Source organism: Castor canadensis, chromosome 3 (genome assembly GCF_047511655.1).
Source record: "Castor canadensis chromosome 3, mCasCan1.hap1v2, whole genome shotgun sequence".
NCBI classification, from domain to species: domain Eukaryota; kingdom Metazoa; phylum Chordata; class Mammalia; order Rodentia; family Castoridae; genus Castor; species Castor canadensis.
Genome location: NC_133388.1, coordinates 73,750,151 through 73,769,609, shown reverse-complemented (window position 1 = coordinate 73,769,609; position 19,459 = coordinate 73,750,151). Strand labels below are relative to the sequence as shown.

The following is a 19,459-nucleotide window of genomic DNA, read 5'->3' as shown; positions in this document are numbered from 1 at the left end:
CTAGCATCTGCCACAAAAAAAGCCATCTGTAAATAATTTATAAGACAATCTACATGAGCCTGACATGGGGGTGCATGCCCTGAATTCGAGGCAGGAGGATGAGAATTCAAGGCCAGCCTGGGCTACCTAGTGACACCCTGTCTCAAAAACAAAAATCTACATTGATTGTTTTCACTTAGAAAAAAGAAATACATATATGTATATATATTGTATTTATAATTATATTTGTACACACAGTGATAGATAGATAAATAGATGGTATGCTACTTGTATTAGGCTCCTCAATGACTATGAAACAGTACAAAACTGAGGATATCTAATTACTTCCCAAGAATCCTTGAGGAGGTAGAAAGAAGAAAATCTTTATTGAGTTTGTATTTGCACATTGAAGCAGTTTAAAGCACTCATTACTCATTCACTTTGCTTGCTGAGCTCCTCACAGAGCCGAGAAAGGGAATAAAAGGAGTGGGAACCAACCCATTTGCTCACCAAGACTTTCCAAAGCTACTATCCAGGCCCCAGACATGCTTCCGCCTAGTCCCCCAGAAATTGCCAGGCCAACAAAGGTCGTGTAACATGTTCACGCTCTGTTTCTAGGAGTGTGTTTGCAGCTGCTTAACCAGAACCTAGAAATTATGCATGCCATTTTGAAGAAGCGTCTGTCCACCAAAGACATTAACGTCGAATTTTGTTTTGCCTAGTGCTCTTTCATTGAGTACAAGGATTTCAAGCTGATCTGTCGACAGTATGCAGCTCTCTTCATCGTGGTTGGAGTTAATGACACAGAGGTGAGATTAGAACAGCCCCTGGATGACACAGATAACTAGGGGTAATGGTCTGTTTTTCTTTTTCTTTTTTTGCAGCATGGGGCTTGAACTCAAGGCTTTGCACTTACTAGGCAAGTGTTCTACTACTTTAGCCACACCTCCAGTCCATTTTGCTCTGGTTGTTTTGGAAATGGGGGTCTTGTAAATTGTTTCCTTGGGCTGGCCTCAAACCAAGATCCTTCTGACCTCAGCCTCCCAAGTAGCTAAGATTACAAGTGTGAGCCACTGGCACCCGGTGGGGTCTCAGTTTTTAATCAAGACTTGGAAAGCCAAATGGAAGAGAACTATCTAGGATGCTTCTAGTGCCACCACACCCATTAGAATGCCTTCCTTCATCCTAAGAAGTGAGAGTGCCTGCCATTGTTCTGTCACATGGAGGGGCAGGTCAGAGGAGCATAGAGGCTGGTCAGGCATGACAGTGAGCATGGGCTGACATAGCAAAAGTCAGAGAAAACTGTACATGTGGTTGTGTTTTGTTTACATCCCCTCAGATGTAGTTCACCTCTGCAGAAAGGTCAGTCTCTGCCCAACAGCACACGTAGCCAAGCAATCCCTGAAAAGATATTTCAGATCTAAAGTCTCTGAAATCTCAGCGGGCTGGTTTTATCCTTGAACCACTTTCAAGTGGTTTCCCCATCTGCGCACATAGTAAAATGATGATGTTAAAGAACCTGTAATCTTGGCTCCTCAGGAGGCTGAGATCAGGAGGATCACAGTTCAAGGCCAGCCTGGGCAAAAAGTGGAACCCCTTCTTAACCAACAGCTGGGCATGGTGGTGCATGCCTGTCACCCCAGCTATGTGGGAAGTGCAAATACGAGGATTGCAGTCAGGCTAGCCCAGTTATGAAGTGAGACCCTATTTTAAAAATAACTAAGGGGTGGGGGAAGAACCTCAAAAATTGCTTAAGCCAGCTGGTGATGAAGTCAAGGAGTAAAGCTCAGAACTCTACACACTAGATTCTGAGGTTTCAGTTTGGCCAGATTCATCATGGACTAAAAAAACAAACAAAACAAAACGACTCAGAAGTTAAGGTTTTCTACATTGCATGCAGTATCAAGCTGCTGTAAAAAAGTGAGCAGTGGTCCTGTTCTGAGTGTTCATCTGTGCAAAGCCAAAGCTGCGTTGCTCGTGTCATCTACCACTAACTGTGTCACTGAGCCACGTGCTCTTACCCCTGGGAGCTATTGGGCATTCTGTCTCGCTTACATGAGAGCCACACTAAAATTAATTGTACCCTTCCTATTCTTTTGCAGAATGAGATGGCTATTTACGAATTCATCCACAATTTTGTGGAAGTTTTAGATGAATACTTCGGTCGAGTGGTAAGTCTAATAGCTGAAAACAGTTTTCTTCCTTAGTCCAGAAATTAGGTCATTTTGAGTGTATCTCAAGATCATGTGTCAAGCTGAGCACTGATGCTCACTCCTGTAATCCCATATACTCTGGTGGCAGAGATCAGGAGGATCACAGTTTGAGGCCAGCTTGGGCAACAAAAGTTAGACCCTATCTCAAAAATACCCAATACCAGTGCCTCACAGCTGTAATCCTAACTCAGGAGGCAAATAGTTCACAGAACCCTGTCTCAAAAAAAATAAAGGGGGTGGTGGAGTGACTCAAGGTGGTAGAGTGCCTGTCTAGCAAGCATGAGGTCCTGAGTTCAAACCCCAGTACTGCAAAACAAAATAAAATAAAATAAGTAAAAGATCGTGGCTCATTCTGGAGCTTTAATATGTAAAAGTTCAAATTCAAATCACTACAGATTTTCTTTATCTTTCCTTGCTGCTGATCGAAAGTATTACAAACCTATAAAAAATGCTGGCAGAGTGCCTACTTAGCAAGCAAGAGGCCCTGAATTCACACCCCAGTGCTGCCAAAAACAAAAACAAAAAAAGAATTATTTCCATTTAGGCAGGCACTTTTTACCAGTTGAGCCACTCCACCAGTGGCCTCCAACTCTTGATCCTCCTGCTCTCCTGCCTGAATAGCTGGAATTACAGGTGTCCACCTCCATACCCTGCAAATCTTTGCTTTGAAAGTCAAAAATCAGCTCCACTTTGGGAATATGTGTGTTTCTTTCCTACCAACCTTTTTTTATTTTAATAGCTATTGAAATATAATCCTCACGCCAGACAAGCCATTTGAAGTACATGGTTTCTAGTATTTACAGTCATGCAACCATCACCATAATCAATTTAAGGAAGTTGTGTTACCTGACAAACATCATTATCTGTTAGCACGTCCCCGAGTTGTACCCCTCTGCCTGCTCCAGACCCTAGGTAACCACTAATCTACCTCGTCTCTATGGATGGCTTTGTTGTAGACATCTCAGCTAAATCGAATTGTACAATGTGTGGTCTTTCTGGCTTGTGTCTTTCACGTAGCATGTTTTCAAGATCCATGTTATAGCGTGTTTCAGTACTTCCTTGCTGCTAACTGGTATTCCGTGTTCTGTATCCACAGATCAGGTGGTGGGCATTTGAGTTACTTCCACTTTCTGACTGTCACGCGTAATACTGCTATGAACATATTCGTCCACGTCTTTGTCAGAACCATTTATTTTTCCGTTCTCTTGGGTGTATACATAGGAGTAGAATTGCTGGGTCATTACACTGGCTCCACATTCAACGTTTTGGTGAACTGCCAAACTTTTTCAGTGTCTGCCTTATTTAAATTCCCACCATCAGTGTGCGAGTGTTCTAATTTCTCCACATCCTCAATACGATTTATTATCTTTTTGATTACAGCCTTCCTAGTGGTGTGAAGTAAGTAGAGGCGGTTAGATTGTCGTTTTGATTTCATTTCACTAATGCATAGATGTTGAGTATCTTGTCACGTAATTATTGGATATTCATATATCTTTTTTTTTTTTTGCCATACTGGAGTTTGAACTCAGGGCCTACACCTTGAGCCACTCCACCAGCCCTTTTTTGTAAAGGGTTTTTTCAGCATAGGGTCTCACAAACCATAGGCGTTCAAACCATGATCCTCCTGATCTCTGCCTCCTAGTAGCTAGGATTACAGGCATGAGCCACCAGCACCTGGCATGGCTATTCATATATCTTATTTGGAAAAATGTCTGCTTAATTCTTTGCCCATTTCTTTTCTTATTTTTGGCAGTACTAGGATTTAAACTCAGGGCTTTGTGCTTGCTAGATAGGTGCTGTACCCCTTGATCCACATCTTTAGTTCTTTTTGCTCTGGTTACTTTGGAGATGGAGTCTTCCTTTTTTCCCAGAGTGGCCTGGACCACGATCTCCTATTTAACATTTTCCACCATCTCTGGAATTACAGGTACATGTTATCACACCCAGATATTTGTTGAGATGGGGTCTTGGAAAGTTTTTGTTTGGAATGACCTCAAACCACAATCCTTCCCATCTCAGCCTCCCAAAGAGCTAGGATTACAGGCATGAGTCACCACTGCCTGACTAGTCTTTTTATTGTTAAGTTGCAAGAGTTCTTTATATATTCTGAATAATGTCTCTTATCAGATATATGATTAGGAAGAATTTTCTCCCATTCTGTGATTTTCTTTTCGGTTTCTTGATGATGTTGTTTGAAGGACAATATTTTTTCACCTTGGTGAAAGCCAATTTATCTATGCTTTCTCTTGCTGATGTTTTAGGCCTGATGCCTGAAAAGGCCTTTTAGCTTAGCTCCTGCATTTCTTTGTAGAGTTTTCTAGTCTAGCTCCTAAATGTAGGTCTTTGATTCATTTTGAATTACCTTTGTGTATATCGTGAGTCATTCTTTTTTGCATGTAGACACCTAACTGTCCCAGCACCACTTGTTGAATGTCCTCTGCTTTCCCGCCAGTGAATTGCCATGGCACCCTTGTTGTATGACAGTTGACCACAATGTAGGGATTTATCTCTGGATTCGCAGTTCTGTCCCATTGATTTGTATGTTTGTCCTTATGCCACTGCCACGCTTTCTTGATTCTGTAGCTTTGAGTAAGCTGGAAGCCCAACTGTCTTCTAAAAGAATCGATGACGATGGCTTGCTCTCCTACCGTTTGCCTTTCTGAGCCTTGGGTAGACATTCTTGAGAAGCAGTGGTGACATGAGTCAACTATTTTTCAAAGCTTTGTTTATTCTGCTCTTGCATAAAAGAATTAGGAAGGACGCATTTCCAAGCTGCTTCTCTCTGAGGCAGTGAGTGGAATCTGTAATAATAAAACCTGAGAAGGCCAGCACTTATGTCCAGAAGTCATCCACCCAACTACTAATGCCAGAAATGAATTTTGGCAATCTCTTCACAGGACAGTCAACTAGCCTGTCTCCATTGTTGTAGTATAGTTCTTAAAGTCTGGTTCCTAGAGGGGCCGCAAGACCACTCAATGAGAAACTCTAGTTTGAAGCCCATCAATTTATGTCTTAACAACCTTTCCAAGGGCTGGAGGAATGGCTCAAGTAAGTGGTAAATAGAACACTAGCCTAGCAAGTGCGAGGCCTTGAGTTCAAACCTCAGGCCTCCACAAACAAAACAAAATAAAACAAAACCAGCTTTCCAAGTTTCCAGGTGATGATTCTCAAGCATGCATGAGGCTTCCTGTCAGCAATTTCCAAATTGAGGAGTGGGAGCTGGGAAGATGACTGCTGGCCTGCAATGTGATAGGTCATCTGTCTAGGAAAGGATTGGTGCCCTTCAAAGCTGGAAGGGGTCAAGAGGTCAGGCCATTACAGAAACTGGCCTTGCGGGGACAGAGGGCCTGGAAAGTGGCTTTAAAAGTCTATGTATGTTGATTGCTAGCTACGTGTGGCTCTTGAGCACATGAAGTGCGGTTAGTGAGCCTGAGGAATTTAAATTTAATTTAATTGTAACTAATTTAAATTTAAATCACTGGGTTGGTGGTTACCATATTGAACAGCAGAGCTCTAGTTCCTGCTTATCTTGTGGTGACCACGCTCATGTTAAGAAAGACTGGTTGCGGGCTGAAGTTGTGGCTTAAGTGGTAGAGCGCCTGCCCAGCAAGCACGAAGCCCTGAGTTCAAACCCCGGTACCGCAAAACAAAAGAAAACACAGAAAGACTGGTTGCAAGTCAGAGTCTATGCTTCGGAATGACCATGATTAACCACTTTAAGGTAACACCCGCCAAGAAGAATGTGACTTCCCAAAATACCAGTGTTTTAAACCTGGGAGAGTAAAAAGAGGGTATAAACACTGTTGCTAAAATTTTTTTTTAAATATTATTCTATTCAGTAACTGCAAATAAATAGCACATTGCTGAATTATAGCTATAATTTTAGGGAAAGAGTCAGTGACCACATAAACCACACAAATAAAGATTAGAATTTAATTTAAACCAGATGATTACACAGGAATGACTGTACTGGGATGACCTGGTTTCGGATCACATTGTAGCAAAAAGACAAGGAGGAAGGAGGAAGGGTGTGGGGATGGAAATAGGCTCTGTTCCTCTCACCAAGAGTCCCCTGTCATCTAAGATTTATTTTTAGGTTTGTGAGTCTTAACCATTGTTTCTGGGTTATTTTTTATCTTACTTAGAGGGTTTCCAAATCTTAAATTTATAGATGAATTTCATGCTGACTAGGCCAAGAGAAGTATCTCAGCTTCCTTCCCATTTTCAAAACCAAAAGCCAAACCAGTGAGCTTCAGGCAGTTTGGCAAGAGGTGAGGCTGTTGCTGTGGTGGAAGGGAAGCAGGGTGCCCTGTGCCACCTCAGACAAACCTGACATGCTCTCGCATGGGAGCGTGTTTCTGTTTACCATTCTCTCTTTGTGGCTTTTTCATGACCTAAGTATCTGTCTTCACTGAAAAAAACTGTAAGTGCGTATAAAAAGAAAGAAAAGAGATGCTGGATACATGTCATTATCTAGGCTCCAGACTGTCCCAACACCAGAGTGGACCCCAGTGTAAACTGTGCATGGTGTGACAGTAGGGTCCATGTAGGCCCACCAGTTGTAACAGCTGTCCTTCTGTGCTGATGTGAAGCTGTGCACGGGTGGGGAAGGGAAGACGAGATCCATCTCTGTACTTCCTTTCAGTTTTGCTGTGAACTCAAAAGTGTACTTTTAGAAATTCAGCGTGTTTTTAAGGTAGAGGAAGGACCAGGAATAAGTGATGGCTACTGCTGAGTACACGTCCTTCAGCTGTGTATGTCACCTATCTACGTAACTATACACCTCTACCTCTGTGTACATATGTACACAGAGTAATGCTGTCCACAGTCACACCTCGATATCTGCGAGATTGGTTCCAGGACCCACACCCTCATGGACACCAAAACCCCTGCATGCTGAAGTCCCTGGTATAAGATGGTGTATATTTGCACGTGACCTGTGCACATCCTCCTGTATACTTCATGTCATCTCTAGATCATGCATAATATGATGTACAACGTAAATGCCCTGTGAATAGTTGTTATGCTCTGTTGTTCAGGGAATACTGACAGGGTCAAAAAGTGTACATATTTAGTTCAGCTACAGTTTTTCCTAAATATTTACTTATTTATTGGTGGGACTGGGGCTAGAACTCAGGGCTTCATGCTTGCAAAGCAAGCACTCTACTGCTTGAGCCACAGCTCCCTCCCAAGTGTCTTACACTGCAGTTGGTTAAATTCATGGACGTGGAACCTGTAGATACAGAGGGTCAACCTTATGCCATTTTTAACTTGCTTATACAGCAGTATGTCAGCACTTCTCTATATCGTCATTTGCTGATGTGCTATAATTTACTTGGCCAACTCCCCCTTGACAGATACTTCAGTTATTATCAGTGATTTGTTGTTATAAACATCCTCGTCCTCAGTATCCTTTTACATCACACCATTGTCTGGTTATTTCCTTAGGATAAGCTTGTGATGTAAAATCAAGCATTAAGGCACGTTGCTCAGGTTTCTGATACACCTTTCAAATTGCCTACCGTCTATGAGTAAAAGTTGAGTTTATTAATTATTCCCTCTATTTTCTGGCCTCTAAAATTCCTGTAGTTACAGTATTTTTTTTTTTTTAATCACAGTCCCCAGGTCAGGGCTTCCTATACTGGGGCTTCTGGAAGCAGAGTGGTCACTGTCTATGCTGAGTGTCTGAGTGTCGTCCTGTGCAAGGATCTCCTCACCTGTGCATTCTTTTTCTCTTTTCCAGAGTGAACTTGATGTATCCTTTTTCAGTATTGTTTTCCACAGTATGTGGCAAAGCACTCTCTAGTTCTAATCAGGTAAGTGCCCTGGGGCAGGAAAACAACTTGGCAGTCCTACTGTTTATTTGCAGCTAAGGTAGTCAGAGTGCACTTTCACCAAGCCTCCCCACCAGCGCTTATAGAGACAATTCTTTTTAAGATTGGCTTTCTTCCAGATTGTAGTTAGTAATAACTATATGGTTATATTAATCTAGCCTTTTTTTTAAGCAGTACTAGGGTTTGAACTCAGGGCCTCACACTTGCTAGGCAGGTTTTCTATGGCTTGAGCCATTTCTTCAGCCCGGTTTTATGTTGGGGTTTTTTCAAGATAGGGTCTCATGAACTATTTGCCAGGTCTGGCTTTGAACCTTGATCTTTCTGATCTCTGCCTCCTAAGTCTTGGATTACAGGCATGAGCCACTGGCACCGGGCCACTTATTTTTTTCTTGGCAGTACTGGGGTTTGAACTCAGGGTCTTGCACTTGCTAGGCAGACGCTCTGCCATTTGAGCCCCTCCACCAGCTTAATTTCTTTTAGGTATTTGAAATCGGCTTGTTTAAAATTGGTATAAAATTTATTTAACAGCCACAAAGTGTTCTTCTCAGAGAGATTGGATTTCCAGAGATCTAGGTATAAATCTCCAGAAATCCCTCTCATGAGTAGAAGAAGGCCTGGCTTGTATTTGTTTTCTTTTGCAACAGAGAAAGTTCTTTTCTTTCTCTCTTTTAAATCAAGAGTGCTGGACTGGGAACATAGCTGAAGTGGTAGAGCCCGTGCATAGCATGTTTGGGGCCCTAGGCTCAGTCGCCAGCACTGTTTAGCATCAAGAGTGCCTGAGGACCCCAACAAGAAGCACAGTCTGCCTGCAGGTTTCACCGGAGCCCACGAGCATTGTGCAAGTGCTCGGGGCACATTGACTTGTAAGTTAATTTTTTACTTCAAAAATCTGCCTACCCCTTAAAAGTGATAAATCTTTTGAGAACACCTCAGGCTTGAATGTAAAATAGTTACATTAACTATGACAAATGTTTATTTATATGTATTTTGCATGTCACACACATGAATTATAACAAATGTGTTTATTTCTAGTGCATACATATCTTTGTATGTATATGGTGTGTGTATTAATTAAACATCTATACCAAGAGCCAGTATATTTACATCACCTTACTGTTCTGGAGGAATGGCCAGTCACTGTTACTGCTGAAGGAAATCACTTTCATCTTGATCAAACTCATTTGCAGGCCAGGGTTTAGAAGCCTCTTTACGTTAACTGGGGAAAGTGAGCACCCTCTAGTGGTTTGTGTCCTGCATCTGTGGTCCCTTTGACCTAAGACACCTAAAACCAGGCAGCATAACAATCTGGTATTTTTATTCAGCATGTAACATTCTATCTTAACGTGGCCTTTTTTTTTCTTTTTTGTCAGTACTGGAGTTTTGAACTCGGGGCCTCACGATTGCTGTACCACTTGAGCCACTTGCCAGCCCTTTTTTGTGTTGGGTATTTTCAAGATAGGGTCTCAAAAACTATTTACCCAGACTGGCTTTGAATGCAATCCTCCTGATATCTGCCTCCCAAGAAGCTGGGATTCCAGGTGTGAGCCACTGGCGCCCAGCTTAATTTAGGTGTGAGCCACTGGCGCCCAGCTTAATTTAGCCATTGTAAGAAATTCCAAATAAATCTTTATTCCTCCTTGTACAATAGGCGCTTTGCTGGGAGCACCGAAATTGAAGGTTCACTTTTGGGCTTGCCCCTGACTGGCTGTGTCTATTGCACAGAGCCCATGAAGTCCTTGTTTCCGAGCGAGAGATTTAGACCAGGACCTCTTTAATGCTCTCACAGCCTGAATGTGGGATCTTGCCAGAACTCCAGGGAACTGAGCTGAGCAACCCTGCATCGACAGCAGGAAGAGAGTCTCACAAATCCAAATAGCCAGAGAATTCATGTGAATCAGATGAAGAGGGTGCAAATTAGTTGTGTGGTTGATGTGTCCTGTGTTGACACATTTATTTATTCATTTATTTATTTACGTGTTGGAAGTAGAAAGGATGTGTGTGACTTTGCACCCCTCTTCAGGTAGCGTAGGTCTATGTTATGATTGCCAGCATTTTGGTTTCAACTTAATCTCCATAGCAAGACACACAATTTGTACCTTTTCCCTTCATTTTACCTGCTTTCAGACCAACTCACATGTTTACTATTATGGGGTACCTCTCTTCTACTGATGCTCTTAAGAGATTATCTTAAGATAATCTTAAGATATCTTAAGATATAACCGTAGCTACCAAGAAAAGAAACAAAACGAATTCAAAACCCATGATCCTCCTCTTGCTCATACATAGTTCTGCCCCTGTCCAGGAAGACCTCTGCAGACCAGTTACGGAGCAGTGAGGTGGGGGTCCTTTAGAGGCCTAGTTGCTGTCTCCTGCTCCTCTGGGCAGGGCCACACACTGTCTCACCGTCCTGCGGCATGGAGCCAAGACCTGCTGGAGCAGCCACAACTCTGGAGGTCTGCACTGCCAAGATAGTGTCCTTAGGCTCGAGAGGTTGGAGATAGCAGCTACCACAATTGCACCCCGGAGCTGCTTCTGCCAACACTGAGCACATAGTCTGTGTTTGCTCAGGCTTCAGCTCCCAGGGAGTGGACATGATTAAAGGCTTGGTTTGGATACAGCAACCTGAAAGGGAATTTAAAACTTCATGAAATTCCCAAGAAGCCCCCAGCTAGAGTCCTTTTCTCCAGCAGCTTTCTACTCTGGTGCCTTTCGAGGATGGAGAAGTTCTTCAGAGCCGGCAGATTTAGACTTTGAGGAAGGACGTGCACCATTTATATTTCTCCCTCGTATGGGCTTGTTCTACTTCTAGTAAGATTTACATTACAGAGCAAGACAGATGGGATTTAAAATGAAATGACCTAAGCACAAGAAATCAGGACAGAAATTCTGGCTTGTTGAATCCCTTCCATTGCAGTAAGTGGAACCCTCTGGTGCAGTGGTGACAGAAGGGGCGGGCTGTCCCTTTGGGACCAAGCACATTGGTGACCTAAATCATTCACCTGCTAAAAGTAAGCTCTGTGCACATTTCTTGTCCCCCTCCCCCTGCTGGGCTGAACTGGTGCCTAAGGACTCACGAGGCCTGTTTCTGTAGGGAAAGTTTGCCCCATCACATAGCTTGGTAGACTTAGTTAAGACTTCAAATTCCGTGAACTAAAATTGTTTTTAGGGAACCAATTGATGTGCTTCCCCAAATGTGCCTAGCTTTGGGGTTTCAGAGGGCTTACTGTTCTCCAGACAACTCAAAATTCAAAGAAGCTGTCTCCAGCCCCATCTGCTAAGTCGTGGGAGGCAAGGACCAAGTCCTCTTCAAATCAGTGGACCCCAACAGCCTTTGTGGTATTTTTTAACTTTAAAGAGGCTGAAAAGCCAGGCGCTGGTAGCACACATCTGTAATCCTTACCTACTCAAGAGGATAATGGTTCGAAGCCAGCTGGGCAAAGAGTTCACAAGACTTTATGTTGAAAGTACCCAAAAAAGACTGGTGGATTGGCTCAAATGACAAGAGTGCCTGCCTAGCAAGTGTGAGGCCCTGAGTTTAAACCCCAGTACCACAAAAATAAGCAAACACATAAATAAATAGGCTGAAAGACCAACTTACCTTGGCACAAACAGAATGCAGTGGTGCTGCCTTCAGATCTTGACACCCAGGGTCTCTTTCTTGGGTCCTGCACTTTTAGAGGACCTCATGCTGCCACTGTTTCAGCATCTCCCTTCTCTGTGGGGCAAGGACGCCTACTCAGAGCCTGCAGTCCTCCCAATCTGCTTCTTGACATCCTCTAGTGTCCTGGACCCCCAGAATTTACAGGGTGCCCAGACATCCCAGAGTCTGTTGGTAGGGCCTGTGGAGGCCTTCCTCCACCCATACCCAGGCCTAGGGGAGAAGTAGTAAATAGGTAGGCAAGGAGGGTAGCTGCGATGTGTCACATGCACATAGGGGAAGAGAAGCAGGGAGCTGGCTAGCCGCCCCCTCCCCCGAATTACAGATGCTCTGTGTCCTCTCCCACACAAATACACAGTAGGCCTAAACCTCTTTAGAGAGCTAGGAATGTTGATACATGGCTGTAACATACACATTCAGGAGGCTGAGGCAGGAAGATTGAGAGTTCAAGTTCAGCCTGGTAGAACTACCAGTTCTGGTAGTTACTACTGGTAGTTACTACCAGTAGTAAGACCCTGTCTCAAAAAATTGAAAAAAAATAACGGCACAATGGTTGACACCTATAATCCTAGCTAACAAAGAGGTGGAGATCAGGAGGATCTTGGTTTGCAAGACCTATTTCAACCAATAAAAAGCTGGACACTCTTGTCCTTCCAGCGTTTCAGAAAGCGTAAATAGGAGGATCATGGTCGGGCATAAATTCGAGACCCTATCTGAAAAATATCTAGAGCAAAAAAGGCTGGGGGTGTGGCTCAAGTGGTAGAACGTCCTGTTTAACATGTGTGAGGCCCTAGATTTGATCCCCCATATAAGTGAATCAGTGAATAAAAATAGTGACAGCAGGCTCATTTGACTCAGTGCTGACTTTTTTAATTTTATGTAAACTTTAAGCAAAATGACATTTGGGTGGCCTGTTGTTCTCAGAAGATGAATGGGTCTTAAGGAAAACATACCTTTAAAAAAAGATACACTTTAGGGAGAAACGATCCAAACAGTGTACACACATGTGAATAAATGAATAAAAAATAAAAAAGATACACTTTCAATGGCCTCATTGATGAGAAAACAGGAAGCCCAAACATGAGTGTCGGGGCCTGTGCACCATTCCATGCTTTGCGGGAAATGTGAACCCAGCTTTTCTAATTTCTTGGGAAATTGAATCAAAAGTATAAATACTGAGAGACAACTTTTTCCCACCTAGTTATTGTATTAAGTAACTTTGTGTAGCTTGAGTCTTTAAAAATAAAATCAAGTAAGAAATCCAGGGAGCAGAGAGCAATGTCTAGAGTCAGCAATTTTACTTTCTAGGCTGGGCTCTGCCCTGCAATTGCTTTCAAGGTTCCTTTTGAATCTGTGCTGCTCAGTTTTCTCACTTAGTAAAAACTAGCTCACCACATTGGTGTCAAAGTACCATGCTGGAAGAGTGTTTTATGATCCAGAGGTCAATATTCCAGTGTAGGGCCCATAGACATTTCAATCACTTTTAAATTAGCAAATTGATTTCTAGGGGCATGAGCCTCATAGGAGCCTATGTTCTCCACTCTACAGCACATAGAAATTCAGAGAGGTTTGCAGATGTCAAGGTTGAGAGAAGGAGGGACTTGAGTAAACCTGCTCCTTGGGAAGTTATTTGTAGTTCTTGTCAGCTTCTTGAGGCCCATGAAGGAAACAAGTTCCTTTAAGGGTCTTTAAGGTCAATCACGTTACATATGGACTTAAGGTTAAGTTCTTTCAGTACTCATTCTCAGCTGACAACATTAGGAGACCCACAGCCTAGTTCTTTCTTGCTTCCTCCTACTCTAAATGTCACATCTGTTTGCCTGTTTATTGCCATGGGGCTTGGCATATAGGGTATTTTTTTGGTCCCTGCTCACCTGGAATTTGGCCCAGATATCATTAATCTTGCCTTCACCAGGGTGTACAAGTTGCTCATAAACCAAATCAAGATATGAACAACAGCTGGATTCTTATTTTAAAGGAGTCACATGATTCCAGGGGGAAATCAGCTTTCAGGCCTTTGCCTCTTACTGGCATTGGTCTGTGGTTTCCCCATACAGTGCCAGATACACAGATGGTCAGGCAGTCACATGCCCACAGTACAGAGTGACCTCACAGAGTAACTATCTCATGTTTCTAGGATGTTGGGAAATTCATACTTGCTGAAGGACCTTGTCCTGGCAGTGTGAGGATGTCAGTGGTTGGTGTGATTCAGCAGTAAATTCTGATCTGAATTTCAAAACAATTGGGCGGTTGCTCAGGTCAGAGAACATCTGAACTGCATGTCATATGCCTGCCAGAGAGGAACAGTCCACAGAGCAGCCTGATCCTTGAAGGAATTCAATAGATTGAAATTAAGAATTCCTTCTACTGCAGAGAAAACCTTGGTGAAGTGGACATTTTCACAGGCTAATGTATAGGCCTCATTGCCGTTGGTGAGTACAGGGTACAGCAGGCCTTCTGTAAGCTTGTCTTCACAGAGCCACCTATTCCACTCAGCTTTGCCTTCCTAGTCACCTGGCTGTCATCCCTACCTTGTCTCAGTCTGTGAGTTCTGGCTTTGAGTCAGGGCCTAGCATTCATTCCAGTCCCAGTTTGGCCATGGGACAAGGCAATCATCTATATAATTGGAAGACATTAATAGGTGTATCAGAGGAAAGCTCTTTTTTTTTGGGGGGGTTCATTTAAGGTCAGTTCCCATTGGCTCCTGAAAAAAACAGTTTATTAAGCTCTGTTTGCACAGAGCTTAATGAGATGGTAACACAGAGTCTAATGGAAGCTTACAAGCCATTCACAGGTTGTCCTATTCTCTATAAATGTACTTCGCTGAACAAATACAATATAGTCTTTGAACACCAGGAATTATTGAAAGTCAGGTGGTAATAATTTGCTTTACAAAGATTAATTATGAACTCCCTTGGTGGATTTAACCACCTATTTGCTGAATGAAATTTGTCTATTGGAAACAAACTGTTGTTTGTTTGTTTTTTTTTTTAAACAGACCTCTTTAGAGATAGAAACTTCAGATCTTAAAGTGTAAAACTCAGAAATGTTCAGTCATTGCCACCATCTCATTCCGGTTCCCCTCTTCTCCTTTCACAAAGGAAAACTGAGGTACTCAAATTAAGGGGTTCTTGAGGGGAGAATTTGGCTCTTTCTAATTTGCTAGCTATTATTATCTGTTAGTTTCTTCTTCCCCTATGCACAGGACTGCCTTTCCCAATAACAACACTAGTAAGAGAAAGTGGCTGTGTAATTCACAAAGAATTGCTGAGAACTCTCCCATTTATAAGAGAAATTCAGAGCTTTGATCTTGGGAGTTTAACGAGCAGTCATTGCCTTCTGTATTCATTTCTCCTCATGAATATTTTTCCTTCAGTTTGACAGAGAAGAGAGCTGAAAGGCTTAGCTTTGGAAGGAAAGGCTTAGTTTTGGGAGCAGCCTCAGGCTCCTTTTAAAAGCATGGCCAAGCAAAGCCCTCAAACCCAAATTTTGGGGCTTAAACTCCAGCTCTGGCATTTCCTAGTCCTGTGACTTTGGCCTGTGGCTTTAAGCTGTTTCCTCCTGGGTTAAGTGATATGTAACATGTAGCACTGGTACTGTGGCTCAACTGGTAGAGTGCCTGCCCAGCAAGCACAAGACCGAGTTCAAACCCCAGTACTGCCCCCCAGCCCCCAAAAAGTAACATGTACATCAGACAGTTGTAAAAGACTGAATTACACATGGCAAGCACTCAGTACTCACCTGAAAGATAGTAAGTATTCAAATCTATTGTTGTTACTGTTCTTATATGGAAGACAACATTGTTCCCTGTTCCCTGACCAGTCTTGCCAAAATGTCACTTGCTTCGTTCTCTTCCTTTATTAGACTCTCACTTTGACTAAAAAATGGTGACTGTTTTGCACTTGCCCAGTACTTGCATGGCTCTAGGTTTGATCCCAGTGCTGTGTGGTTTTAAAACAAAGCTGCTATTCTGTTAGTTAACCACAGTGAAAGTACATGTGGATGTGTACATGGAAGTAATAATGTCTAATACAAATACAATTTTCATTTTAGGAATTCCCTACAAAAAAATTCTCATTAAAAATGAAAAGACAGGACTATAAAACAGGTATAGTGTATGTGTGGGGGTACGTATGGGAGGGTGAACAGAGGAGATGAGGGTGAGGGAATATGGTTGGTGGGCTTCATATACATACATGAAATAGATGGAACCTCTTGCAGTTGCTTTAAGTGGGGGGGAGGGAGAAGGGGAAGGGGAGGAGCTAACCAATGTATTGGGAATTGGCACAATAAACTCCCCCTGTACAGTGAATGTATCCTAATAAAAATAAGGAAAAACAAACAAACAAGCCCTTCTCATGCTTAGGCTTATTTACACTGGAAAAATTCCAGGCTAAGCCGTAAGTTATCTACTGAAACCTTCATATTTCTCATACTTGTAAAGCTAATTTCCTTAATAGGGCTCTAGATAATGTTTAATTTGGATAAAGTACACATCATTCTGGATGAGATGGTGTTAAATGGCTGCATTGTGGAAACTAACCGGGCAAGAATTCTTGCCCCGCTGCTGACCCTTGATAAGATGTCGGAAAGCTGAGGGAAGACCCTGCCAGTCAGCACAGATTTACAGAGCAAGGACCCTGGAGGGCATCTCAGCGGCTGGGCCCAAAAGAACCTGGAAGACCATACGTGGCAAGAAGGGGTATCCTCCCAAACTCTGTAAACAGGTGTTTCCCACAGTTCTTAAATGGAAAACAAAGCTATTTTGAAATATGTACAAGAAAACCTCTCTTCACTAAGAAACAAGTTTTATTTTCTCTGTAAGCATATTTTCCCCATGTCTTTAAGTTTTGTTGAGAACCTAAGGAATACTTTTTGGTCTCTGCTTCCTGTTGCAAATTAAACTCAGGAATAGCAGGATGGATGGTCTACAAGCCATACCACCCAGAACCCTCTCCCCTCCCCCCGCAATCGTCCGCTCTTGGAAGCCATAAACAGGGTTGGTTTGGGTTTAGTACTTGGATGGCAAGAATGCAGGATGATGACAGAAAGATACGTGGCAGATGTCTATCAGCCAATAAAAATTTTAAGTTGACTTAAATAGGGCACTTTCAGTACAGTTTTTTTCGTGTGTTATCTTTTTTCTTACAAAGTCTAAGAAAAACTTAATTTTGAAAAACTTTAATGCAAGTCAGGCATGGTGGTACGTGTCTGTAATCCCAGCACTCAGGAGGCTGAGGCAAGATCTTGAGTTCAAGGCCAGCATGGGCTACATAAAACTTAACTTTATTACAAACTGTACCTACAGGAGGCTGCAGAGTTGGATTTGATTTGCCAGTTTCTAAAAGCCCTTGACACTCATTTTAAGGGCACTTACCATCGTGTAAGTTTATGACATTGCTATCATAATGAACAGTTAGCTATTGAGAGTCCTTTACAACTTTCATTTATGCCACATTTTAAAGAGTTTGGCTTAATTAAAAGTTTGCTAATGAAATTTACTTCAGTTAAAAACAAAAAAAAAACGCAAGAGCCAGGTGCTGGTGGCTCACAGCTGTAATCTTATCTACACAGAGGCAGAGATCAGGAGGATCATGGTTCAAAGCCAGCTCCAGGCAAATAGTTTGAGTCCCTAGCTTCAAAAAAAAAAAAAGGCTGGTGGATTGGCTTGAGGCATAGGACCTGAGTTCAAGCCCCAGTATCACACGCACACACACAAAGCATGTATGCATGCACATAGGAGGGGAGGACAGGAACAATGGAAGAAGTAGAACTACACTAAGATACTGTGCCATCCCATGTCCCAAGGTCTTTCATCTACAACAGTCAATCCTCCAAGAAGCCATAAATGAATATTCTAGGGACTGAGTATTCGGTCAGCACTGCTGTTTTCTCTCTGTAAATGTATGGGGTGGGTGAGGAGGGTTGAGGTTCTTTATCCTTTTCTAAAACTCTACTTTCTATTTCAAAGTTTTTATCTATAAAGACCCAGAAAACTACTCATGCTGGACTCCAAAAGAAAACCTGAGTTTTCTGAACTCAATGAGGAAGGCAGAGGGCAGGCTTTTGTTTCATGTGTGTGTGTGTGTGTGTGTGTGTGTGTGTGTGTGTGTGTGTGTGTGTGGCATTGGGGCCTGAACTCCAGGCCCCACCCTTGCTAGGCAGATGCTCTCCCACTTGAGCCACTCTACCAGCCAGAGGGACGGCGCTGTACTCATGGGAATGAGTGGTACGTGTACACGGATCCAGCTTTGCGTTAAGTAGTCTAGGTCTAGGGAAAGCCCCATCTCCATCAAAGTGTTTTGGAGGTCTTTCTGAGACCCAGTGTTGGGAAACACTGTCCCAGTTAGCAAGCGCTTAATCAGTAGCACATTCAGGTAACTGCTCAAACTGGTGCACCAGAAGTAGCTAGGGAGTGAACACAATTAATTTTGGGGTCACACTAAAATAGGTGAATTACATCTTGGCACAGATTTCACTACCTTCAGAGAATAGTTAAGAGTTTAAAAAAACATTGGTAGATAAAACAGGAAAAAATACTCAACATATCATGTACTTTGAGACCCTAATAGATTTCTCATAGCACTCAAAGCATTTGAAGTGAACTGTGCTGTGACGGTACTGAAGTCTATGAAGTCATTTCACTTACTAAGTCAGATGCTTTCAGTGGTTTTCACTCATAAAATACTTAGCAAAAGGTACTGATTTTCTAAGACTCATCATCAAGTTACCTGCTATAGCAACTTACTAAACTAGGGCTTGGCAAACTTTTCCTGTAAAGGGCCAGATAGTAAATATTTTAGACTTTGTGAGACATACTGTCTCTGCTATCTACCCAATTCTTGCTATTTCTTTTTAAGTTAGAATATGTTTGTTGTACGGGGGGAATTCATTGTGACATTTCCATATAGGCTTATATTGCACCTTGGTTAGATCATCCCCACCATCTCTCCCCCCTCGCCCACCTAAAATTATTACAAGAAGTTTATTTGTTCTATTTTGTATATGAACTCCATTAACCATATTCCTTCACCTTAATCTCCTTCGTTTACCAGTCCCATTCCGTTACCCCACTCCCAGCACTGCACCTATTTTACAGCCCTATCTTTAGTTATTAATACCTAAATTGATGTTCAAAAGGGTTTCTCAGTGTATCCCTGCTGTGAGTATACTTTACTTTTGGTCAGTTCAACCCCTTCCATTACTCTCCTTTACCCCTTTACCTCCCAGCCCCCCTCCCTGTTTTTTTTTTCATTTTTATTATTCATATGTGCATACAAGGCTTGGTTCATTTCTCCCCCCTGCCCCCACCCCCTCCCTTACCACCCACTCCGCCCCCTCCCTCTCCCCCTCCCTCAATACCCAGCAGAAACTATTTTGCCCTTATTTCTAATTTTGTTGTAGAGAGAATATAAGCAATAATAGGAAGGACCAAGGGGTTTTGCTGGTTGAGATAAGGATAGCTATACAGGGCATTGACTCACATTGATTTCCTGTGCGTGGGTGTTACCTTCTAGGTTAATTCTTTTTGATCTAACCTTTTCTCTAGTACCTGTTCCCCTTTTCCTATTGGCCTCAGTTGCTTTAAGGTATCTGCTTTAGTTTCTCTGTGTTGAGGGCAACAAATGCTAGCTAGTTTTTTAGGTGTCTTACCTATCCTCACCCCTCCCTTGTGTGCTCTCACTTTTATCATGTGCTCATAGTCCAATCCCCTTGTTGTGTTTGCCCTTGATCTAATGTCCACATATGAGGGAGAACATACGATTTTTGGTTTT

The 19,459-nt window shown here is 42.6% G+C and overlaps 1 protein-coding gene across 10 annotated transcripts in view; it reads left to right on the top strand.

The window, feature by feature from the left end:
• Ap4s1 (adaptor related protein complex 4 subunit sigma 1) overlaps window positions 1-19,459 on the top strand; it is a 50,924-nt gene that overhangs the window by 23,791 nt on the left and 7,674 nt on the right. For 5 of the 10 annotated variants that reach the window (XM_020169834.2, XM_074068215.1, XM_020169826.2 and 2 more), the window contains 4 exons: window positions 702-788; window positions 2,082-2,150; window positions 7,936-7,947; window positions 16,153-16,785. In XM_020169834.2, coding sequence (XP_020025423.2) covers window positions 702-788; window positions 2,082-2,150; window positions 7,936-7,947; window positions 16,153-16,281 — 297 coding nt within the window. In that variant the 3' untranslated portion in view covers window positions 16,282-16,785. Of the gene's footprint in view, window positions 1-701; window positions 789-2,081; window positions 2,151-7,810; window positions 7,889-7,935; window positions 8,009-8,704; window positions 9,117-15,737; window positions 15,820-16,152; window positions 16,786-19,459 lie in introns of those variants that run through there. The other 5 variants (XM_074068219.1, XM_074068217.1, XM_074068218.1 and 2 more) reach the window with 5 other exon arrangements.